The sequence below is a fragment of the Lytechinus variegatus genome, chromosome 5, assembly GCF_018143015.1.
Source record: "Lytechinus variegatus isolate NC3 chromosome 5, Lvar_3.0, whole genome shotgun sequence".
In the NCBI taxonomy this organism is placed as follows: Eukaryota; Metazoa; Echinodermata; class Echinoidea; order Temnopleuroida; family Toxopneustidae; genus Lytechinus; species Lytechinus variegatus.
The window spans coordinates 19,043,809-19,054,592 of record NC_054744.1 but is presented as its reverse complement, the minus strand read 5'-3'; the positions used below and the strand labels follow the sequence as shown (position 1 = coordinate 19,054,592).

The 10,784-nt window shown below is 38.2% G+C and overlaps 1 protein-coding gene across 2 annotated transcripts in view; it reads right to left on the bottom strand.

Moving 5' to 3' along the window:
• Window positions 1-1,405: 1,405 nt before the first annotated feature.
• The window catches only part of LOC121415651 (glutathione hydrolase 1 proenzyme-like), a 29,676-nt gene continuing 20,297 nt past the window's right edge, over window positions 1,406-10,784 (bottom strand). For both annotated transcript variants that reach the window (XM_041608939.1, XM_041608938.1), the window contains exons 7-11: window positions 8,277-8,413; window positions 7,305-7,537; window positions 5,985-6,216; window positions 3,034-3,147; window positions 1,406-1,987 (exon numbers count right to left, since the gene is read on the bottom strand). In XM_041608939.1, coding sequence (XP_041464873.1) covers window positions 1,748-1,987; window positions 3,034-3,147; window positions 5,985-6,216; window positions 7,305-7,537; window positions 8,277-8,413 — 956 coding nt within the window. In that variant the 3' untranslated portion in view covers window positions 1,406-1,747. The remainder of the gene's footprint in view (window positions 1,988-3,033; window positions 3,148-5,984; window positions 6,217-7,304; window positions 7,538-8,276; window positions 8,414-10,784) is intronic.

The window sequence follows — 10,784 nt, the reverse complement described above, 5'->3', positions numbered from 1 at the left end:
AAAATAATTATTAAAAGCACAAGCAATTTCCATTTCGTCTTCAACCATCTCGCCTTCTATATTAAACTGGTTTGGTAATTTCTGTTGACTTTTTGGAATTAGGTTTCTTAGACATTTCCACATATTTTTTGGATTATTTCTGTTCAATTTGATTTCATTCATAATGTACGAACGCTTTTCATTTCTTATCAATGTATTAACTTCGTTTCTTACTTTTTTGAATTCAGTCCAAGTACTCTCCATTTTGGTTTTAATTGCTTTGACATGAAGGAGATCCCTTTTTGTCATAATTCTTCTGATGTCAGATGTTATCCATGGCAGGCTTTCATTACGTACTCTTATTAACTTGATAGGTGCAATTTTATCTATGATGTTTTGGTATAATTCTTTCCAGGCATTCCAACTGCGATTCACATTCGTTGGATCTAAACAATCATCAAAGTTTACATTAAGAAATTCTTCATTAAAATTGCTTGGAGTAACTTGGAATAACAACAGCAACCAATGGAATAAGAATGGCATAGATAATATAGACTCCTCGGTCCGTATATAAGTCTGGGTTAAGTTATAGGCCATATGGTCTCAATCTATTGAGAGTTAAGGGAAGCTTAAAATATTGTTTACATTATTTTTCTTATGTTTAATTTATCCCCAAGTACTTTCAAGACGGAAAAGGCTATTTCAATAAGTATTCCCGGATAGTTTTAAATGCCGAAATTATAAGCTGATTTACTGGCAGGAGTAACTATTTTAAGAGATTTGTGTCACATTTAACCCGTAGGCTATCCGTAGATTAACCTCAACTTAAGACCAGAATTTAAATTAGATCCGAGTTCAGAATACTGGCCCGTTTCTGTTAAAGGTCACAACATGGCTCCTTTCTAGTAAACTTGCCCATCAAATTCATTCATTAATTTTTGACGTTATTGACCAATTTCTGCCAAATAGCAATTGGGAGAGTCAGGTCAATAAGTCCGAAAGGGCAAAACTTTTAATTAAAACGGCGTTTCAGAACCATTGCCTTGTTCGCAGTGGGGAACTTATAAATCCCCTTAAAGAGCACACACGCCCTACACAACGCCTGCAATGTGTAGCAATATAGTTGATACACCATGGTGTTTTTTGTTTACTGCCAACGCATTCTAAAATTGTAAAATATAGATGTTTAAAACATCCTATAGTGTTATATATAATTATCTTGAACAAATACGGTAGCGCTGCCGTACTATCATGCGGGTTATCGTCTCTAATCACCATTCACACTCTAAAAAATGAAGTGCTAATTCAGCTCTTAAAGAGCGTGTATAGTGACTGCACTTCGGAGTGCTGATTTTTCTCGTTCAAATTTGAACTAGACAAATCAGCACTCCGAAGTGCAGTCACTATACACGCTCTTTAAGAGCTGAATTAGCACTTCATTTTTTAGAGTGCAACTTGTAAAAACAGCGAAAACTAAAAACATAACGTGCACCAATTTCATTGAAATGTGACCTCATCATAGCTTCAATAACTACCAAGCTCAACCCAGCATCTATAATTGAAAGGTCCGAACAAACAAACAAAAATACTGCATGAAAGATATATACCATGCCCCCCCCCCCAAAAAAAAAAAAATCCCATTAAGTAAAAATAGACTTTGGTGTAAAAAAAAGCACAAGTGATTCAAATTTACCATATTTATTCATTTTTACTGAACCAACTAATAATCATAAATCCTGAATAAGCAAAAATAACTATTAATTTCTAATCAAGTCAAGACACTTGTTGATACCAATATGAAAGAGATTATACAAGTAAAAGGAAAGACAGGTGAGAACTTGTGAATGCTTGGTGACATTGACCCGCTAAATCCTGCCGCTTTTCCTCCTTTTCTCGGGTCCGAATATGCGGCGATTCCATCATCCGTTCTGAGTATGCCTTGAACAACCCCGTAAGACGACGAGTTTGCTACGATATGACCCCGATCCTGAAGCGCGTTCACGATGCTCTGTCATGGTGAAAAGATATGAAATGATCGATATCAACGAAGTTATTGCAACTAAAATAACAAGTACACGTGCTAATTTACTTTTTTTAAATCTGTAATTATGCCCTTTTTAATCAAACAAAATCTTTTTTGAGCGTTATTTATTTATTTATTCATTCATTTATCTATCTACCTATCTATCTATCTATCTTTCTATCAATCTATTTATTAATTAAGAATTATTTTAGCAGGGTAGCCCCGTTGGTAGTAATGCTGTTGTCCTCTGGGAGCCCTCCCTGTATAACATAAAACAAAGAAAAATGCAAGCATGATATCCAGTATATAAATGGAAAATTCAAATCCTAAATATAAACAGATGGAAAATTGAGGTATACATCTAATAATGGAAAATTAAATTGAGAACAATAATGTGATCCAGAGCTACAGGTACAAAGCAATGGGGAAAGAAAGATATAAGGTAAGAACATGAGATGGGGAAAGAACAACATAGAGAACTAGAGCGGAATAAGAACGCACATTGCCATGCTTTACACCAGAATATAATATTGTATAACATCACAATATCTTTTAATCCGAACTGCACGGATCCAGGTTTAACAAAACCAGATCGACCGTGGTCACCAACCGAACTCAGGACCTGCTTTCAAATCAAAACCCAAAAGGATTCAAATCTAATGAATCCAAAACCTGGCCGGGCCCTAACCACAGCCGTCCTGAGTCCATGCAGTTTGTAGGGAAACAAGGTACGAAAAAGGAAAAAAAAGATCTTCGTGTACAAAATTCCCGAAATACAATTACTGAAATGCTGCAGGCAGCTTTTTGGTCTGTATGGATATACCATCAACGCCATACTCTGACCTAAACGTTAACTTTTCCTATATCTTAGTTAAACATAAAGGGTATTGGTATAGTAGTGAATAGCACAGAAGTATATGAAATCTACTTGATAGTTTTTGCACTCTAAATATATCATTCTTTTAAAATGATTAATCAGTGTATCAAAAAAATTAAAGAAAATGTAAAACAGTTCTAAGCACTGCTCTAACCTGAGGAAAACCATTTTCAATAAAAGCCTTGTTCGTCAAAAGATTATTGTGAATCCGAGGTTCATTAATGGCTTCGTCTAGAGAAACATTCATGACCAAAGTCCGCAGGATGACCTGGAAAAAAGTAAGTGATATAGATCATCTTCAGCGTTGTGTCAATGCAATACTGTTACAATACGAGTGTTCGTTATACTTTTATCGTAATACTGAACTGCCGAAGAAGCAATAGTGTCTTTAGTTATCACGGAAACAGAAATACCATTGGTGGCAAATCGATTGTTTGATATATGACGTGTGTAACCTCACAGATTTTAAACATATTAAAAACAAAGTCAAAGCCCAAAACCATCAGACGTGATAAAATACGGTCCTGTCCAAATAAGCGTGTCATAAAAAATCAAATAAAAAGTAAAAACTCACTTACTTGTGTACCAATCTCGCTCTACTGCCTAATTATTTCTATTGCGAGAATAATGACAGATAAAACATGAAATTGCCATTTCTCATGTTTTATTGCCACTGGGGGATATTCCCAGATTAAAGCGACATTCGCAATTTGTTAACAAGTTAATAAACAAAGCAAGCCATAATCAACCAGTAGAGACCTCGTCCAAGGAGGTCAACTTAAAAGGGGGAAACCGGGTCACGTGACCTCCCAGAAGGAAGACATCCGACCGGGACTCCAGGACAGGTATCTCTTGGAGTGCAGATCCCCTTATTTACATTTATCATTTATTTAATACAAGGTTATCTCATGTGTGTGAAATAATGTTGGAGGAGAGGCTTCAAGACCTGAACGTGAATTCTTGGAAGGGGAACCTGCAGGGAGGAAGACATCCAGCCGGACTTCCAAGCCAGAACGCGTGGGGATGTTGGGTTACCCTCTCCCGATTTTCTTGACAAAATTACTGTACAGTCCCTCCCCTGGGGTTAAAATTTGACCGATATGAGAAAAACACCCATTAATCAGGCTAGACCCACCAAACAAGCCCATCCAACCCACCAAACAAGCCCAACCAACCATATCAAGCCCATCAAACTAACCAAACAGAACCATCCAGCCAACCGAAACAAGTTTAAAGGACAAGTCTACCCCAACAAAAACTTTATTCGAATAAAAAGAGAAAAATTCAACTAGCATAACACTGAAAATTTCATCACAATCGGAAGTAAAATAAGAAAGTTATGGCATTTTAAAGTTTCGCTTCATTTCACAAAACAGTTATACGCACATCTCGGTCAGTATGCAAAAGAGGAACTGAAGACATCACTCACTATTTCTTATGTATTTTATTATATGAAATATTTTCATTTTCTCGTCAATGTCATGTGAAATGAAGATTATTTCCTCCCTGAACGCGTGGAATTCCATTATTTTAACATTTTGTGCTTCAGGCAAGGAGGTCCTAATCGTCAAATTCGTAAAAATTGAAATATTGTATAATTCAAACAATAAAAAACAAAAGAAATAGTGAGTGAGTGACATCATCGACTCTCTCATTTAGATTTAACTGGCTTGTTCATATGACTATTTTGTTAAAAATAAGCGAAACTTTGAAATGTCATAACTTTCTTATTTAACATCCGATTTTGATGGAATTTTCAGCATTGTGCTCGTCTGATTTTTCTCTATTGATTCAAATCAACATTTTTCTGAGGTGTTCTTGACCTTCAAGTATATTTCAAAATTTCAAGATGTACATAGCATAACTAAATACATGTACGTATACCCGTGTCAAACCAACATTAGGCATTTCTTTTAGGCATTTTTGTTTATCCAGTATGATGAAAATTTTGCCCATTCTAAAGTAATTGCCGCTTCTTTTTTTAACCTGACTGGACAATTATTTCCTGTATTGGGTAAAATACTGCCCAAATTGGTTGGACACACAATCACCATTACGGAAGTAAAAATTTACCCAATATTTTTACATTGCATAAATCATGTACATGAGTACCACTACATATCAGCCATAATTACCAATTAACTACATAATCACAACAGGTATTCATATTGCGCCATCTTTTTAGAAATAACCTTTTCTGAGGCGCATAAATGCAATCATTATTTCCCAAGCGTAGCTTAGGCAGCCTTCCAGCGCTCAGTGCATTTTAAGGAATTAATCCTTCTGGGTACCCATTCACAAAATCTAGGTTGAGTGCAGCACAATATGGGTAGACTTCTTGCTGAAGGAAAACATTCCATGCTGGTATTCAAGCCCACGTCCTTATGATTGAGAGACGAGTGTTGCAACCGCTAGGACAAATTGTTAATATCATTTCAATTGTGCAATAGTATTAACAAAAAAACTTGCTCGAAATGGTGAAACCCGCTAAAAATACTGCGTATAGAGCGAGGACCCCTATGATAATAATGCAACCATAACAATCCAATCAAACCAACCAATGCAAGGCTATCCAACAACCTTTTAAGCCCATCAGGCCAAACTCAGACTAGCCTGTCCAGCCAACCAAGTCCATCCCAAAACAAGCCCAGCCAACCTACCAAAACTAGTCCGTGAAACCAATCAATAGTGAAACCAGACTATAAGCGTAAATATGTAATCTCCGGACTTTAATTTTCATTTGAATTGCTTTGAACTTGAGTTATATGAAAATGTATACACCGGTCTGAAGATGAATATATCTAAATAAAAAGACTAAAATTCAGCAAAGCAAGAGGCTGCAAATTTTATGAAAAAAATGCATAGAATCGTTTCACCGCAATGATGACTTAATTTAAACGCTATAACTTCGTTATTGTCGGATTTCGATTAAATTTGCATTGTTTCTTTTTTTCTTCAGATTTTACTTTATCTGTTCTAATCATACTATTTTTTAGCCTGTAGAACTGCACCCCTTCAGGTCCGCATGTTTCCTTCATAATTATTGAATAGCTCAGTAGTATTGATTTCATGTGACTCTAATCTAATAATGCAGGATGATCTTACCCAGAGAACGGAGGTCGGAATACGGAAACCGCCTGACGCTCCGATGACCATCTTGACATCCCCATCACTGTCGATGATGACGGTGGGTCCCATGGTCGATAGAGGGCGTTTGCCAGGTGACAGCTGGTTAGCTGGCAGGGTCCATGTTTGGTATTTTGTGTCGAAGTAAAAGTTTCTTAAATGATTGTTGAGAATGACGCCTGTTGACAATGACGCATCTTTGCAACCGAAACTGAAAGTATGGAAAGTAAAATATACCCAAATCAATATTACACGTGTTTACTTTCAATTGAAAAAATACTATTCAATGTTCTAAAGTGAAAAAATGCTTTGTGAGAAAAGAAGGGAAAAAAAAAGGTCGGACAAAGGAAAAAAAAAGAATTATTATTCCTGAGTGTTGTAATCCCCATCTGGGTATTTACTGGCCGACATGCTTATATTACAATAACCGTGATTATATTCAAGATACCAAGAACTCTGCTTTACAATCTGATCAACGGTAAATCACTCGAGTATAATGAAGTATGATCCAAGTTCATATTGGATCATTTCGAGAAAATCGAGAAAAATTAAATGATTTTTGTGTATGTCGAGTGAAGACTTTGGTCAGTTTTTCATTATTACTATTCTTATAATTATTCTTTTTTTGCGGGGGGGGGGGGTACTTTTGGATGAAATTCTGAGATATAAATTACACACAACTTGGCTATATGCCTAAGAACAATATTACATGTTAAACGCAATTCGACCATGGACTTTTGCAGTTTTTATGTTCACATACTTGATAAACCTTTCCCAGTAAAAAAATTATGTCAACTAAGACCTCATCTTTGTGTGCATATTTTAAACGGTATTACTGATTTTTTTAAATGACCTTTCATCAATGAAAACTGAGAAGCAATAAATGAATTTGATGACTTCTCATGTGCATCATCATTGTTCTAAATAATGAATAACAACGACGAAAGAACGCATTCCTCCATGTTCACAGAAGAGAGGGCCATCTTTCGTCTTGACTTAATTCATGTGAATACCGTTCATGCCCTTTCAGGACACACTCTACAGCACGTTGTTCATGCCCGTCGCTCTAACAATAAGTTGTTTATCTTTTATGTTCAAACTTTTCAAAACAACTTGTTCAAAACTATAAAAAAATCAAAATATTATTTGCCAGAGTTACGGGCATAAACAAGGTGTTTAAAATTTTAAAAAGTGGTTTTACAGTGTATGAAGAGTACCATTACTTCCGAGACAATCTGAGAAAGGCTGCAGGACTATTTCCTCTTGTACAGTATATTATTTGTCAAGGTCTATACTTACTAATATCCAACTGATGTTGTCATTGACACAGCATCCCCATTAGGAGCCAGAACGCTGATGTGACTAGTGTCACCAACATCCGGATCTTTGTCGATGCTTCTGACCTGCGCGCTATAAACGGCTTGGTCAATGACATAGTCGTGTGAAGATGTAGAGAAGACATCCGGGTCAGCGCCTGTAATTAAATCTCTGACATACCGACTAAATTCAAGAGAGCGAAGATCTTCCAGTGTCTAAAAGGGATACAGAAAAAAAATCAAGCACGTAAAAGTTGCAAGAACAAACTTACAAATAAAGCAGAAACTGCGAAGACTTCGGTTCTTTCCTAGGGAATGGAAAGGGTACTATGATAATACACCAGTCGATGGACTGTACTTTATCAGAAAAAGAAGAAGATTATCTTGTTTGATTTGTGGCAAAATTGAATAAGGGATATCCCTTGTAAACATATGAATCATCGTCTAATACATTGTCTACCAAACTTATTTTTCCCATCCGAGGGACAATTAAGTTAAAATATGAAAAGTAATGTTTGTGAGCAAGTCCACTCGTGTCAGGGGGGGGGGATATAGATGTCCAGTCCATTAAACATTCGAGACAGACGTATCAAATAGGACATCGGATATTGATTATCATAAGGTTCCTGACAACATGAATTGTGAACATTGTTGGCGATCATGTATTGCAGATAATAATCTTCCAATGAGTTCTCAAAGATTGTCTTATTTCCAGAAAATTTCATTAGAAATCTTTCTTTATAATATGCTTACAGTATTTTCCTCATAAGCAAGATCAGAGCACACTTTTCGAAGTGTCGAGACAAAACAAATTTTTACATGTCTCTTACCGAATAACAATTCAGTTACTTATATTCAGGAAAACAATCCTCTCCACTTAATGTTTTTCTTAAGACATTCTCTGGCATTTTCACAATTTATCTACCTGTATATTCCCCGGTTAGCATGTCCTTACCTCCTCGACCACCTCAGACCATGTATCACCGAGCTTTGTCCTGAGTCCAAAGGCTACCTTACATATTTCTATAAACCTATGATACAAGAGGATCCTCTCTTCTGATGTCATATTATCAGAGGTGGGAAGATTGAACTCTGAAAGAAAAAAATATAGAAATTAATGACCTCGAAGACTTACATGGTGGCAGGGATTGGAGCGTTACGTTTCACGGCGTGGAGAGTCCTGAAAACATAGAAAAGGGTATGTATGTACACTGTTTGTCATAAAGGTGGAATAAAATATTTTTGAATAAAAGTCGACAGTTTTGTTGGTATTTGAAAGGCTACGCGTAGACAAAATGGTAATTGAGTGATTACATAATGTTTCCCCATTACACAGCTGACATTATAACATGAGAAATTTGAATTACGTAATAAATTCTTTTGTTGTAGACTATAAAAGCCTATGCATGTGATATTCTATCCCTTTCCCTGATTTGGCACTGTTTATAAGAAGGTTGCATTTTTTCGAGTTCCTTGTACCGTTTGAAATAAAAATCGGTAGAGACGTTCCCTGGACTATGCCTGGTCCAACGGCAACAGCAACACGCGAGAGAGTGGCAGCACTGCGACAGGAGGGCTACAAGCAGACTGATATCGCAGAAGTCCTAGGGATATCACAGAGTGCAGTCTCTAAGATTCTGAAACGTCAACCTGAGGAGGGGAATGTGCGGCCACGGAAATCTCCAGGACGTCCCAGATTGACCACAAGAAGAGATGATCGCCAACTGTTGAATTTCAGCCGCAGAAACCGGAAATTGGCCACGAGCCGTCTTCGTCGATTGTGGAGAAGGTATCATGGGATCTACGTTTCCCGGTCAACCGTTAATCGCAGACTGCTCCAACATGGTTACCGAGGACGACGGTTGACCAAATGTCCACGCCTGTCTGTTCGCCACAGAGTAGCTCGTCTTCTTTTGGCTAGGGAGCATAGAAGGCTTCATCCAGGACATTGGCAACATGTGGTCTTCACGGACGAGAGCCGGTTCATCCTTGACCGAAAGGATGGGAGACAACGAGTTCGTCGATTAGCCGGGGAAAACCTTCGCGATGAATGTATCCACGAGACGACTCAAGGCGGAGGCGGCTCAGTGATGATATGGGCCGGCATCCATTATTGAGGGAAAACGCCACTGATATCTTGGAGTTCCACTGTCTTCCATATGCAAGACGAACGTATGGGCACAATTTCCGACTGCAGGATGACAACGCTAGACCGCACAGGGCCGCTGCAGTAAGGGAATTCCTGGAGGCAGAGGGCGTCGTACAGTTGCCATGGCCAGCTTGTTCGCCGGATATGAACCCCATAGAGCATGCATGGGATGCCCTAGGCCGAGCCATCAATGACAGAGAGGTCATTCCTCAAAATCTGCAGGAGTTGGCAGATACTCTGAGGGAAGAATGGGACGCTATGCCTGTTGACGTCATCAACAAGCTTGTGGACAGCATGCCACGACTTCTGCATGCGCTGGTTCGGGCCAGGGGTGGACATACCCGATACTAGCGACTGAGTAAGAACAATGACTCAAGTTTGATGCAAATTTGTCCATGAAATCACAAAAAAGAAGTCATCTGGAAAACTGAGAGAGATTGAAAATAAATATTCATGATCCTTTAATTTACTGTATATTGTCGTCGTTGTTGTTCTATGCTCATGACATCCATCGCTTAGGACATAAACTTGTAAAATATCACTGTCAAACGTGTGTAAAAGGCAGAATAATAAAGTAAAGTGGTTATCATGCACCATAAATGCCATATTCAAATCATGTTGTAATAATTACGCTGTGAAAATTTGGTGAAAAAATATTCCACCTTTATGACCAACAGTGTATGTTGGAATGAGGGACATTGAAGAAGAAATAAACACATTGAAATAAAAGACATGCAGTTATAATTGGAATGCGAAAAAAATGAAAATGAAAGAGAAGAGGAAAGTATTCTTTAAGTCTGGATGAAGCTCTTGAAATGACTATCCACATGAAGCACACGAAGAGTAGAAGCCCGAGGGGGGGGGGGTACTCGACCAAAGAAGGAGTAGGTCTGTGCCGCGGGCGAGACAAATAAAAAAAAAACGGGGCCTTTGAGCGGGCTTATGGTAAAAAGGAGGGTCCTCGGAACGGGCTTCGGAACTACAAACGTTTGTGAAAACGGGGTCCTTGGAACTGGTTGCCTTCGTGTGAGTGCGTATTCATCCTTTTGGAACTTGCATACATGCATGCAGCTAGCCCGGCGGCACGGGCGCCGGGTGCGCTAGCGCAGAGACGATGGTCGGCATGGTCGGACAGCGTTTTGCGACCGATTTTCACCAACATTGCGGCTCATTGTAGCAGATCAATACGGCCGGAACGCTTTGGGCGGATTTCTTTCTTCTTTTCCTCGATTAGAGGAAAATGCTATGCTTTGGAGCGGCTTTCTTTGTTCTTTTTCTCAATAAGACAAAAATGCTATGCCTTGGAACGGAAAT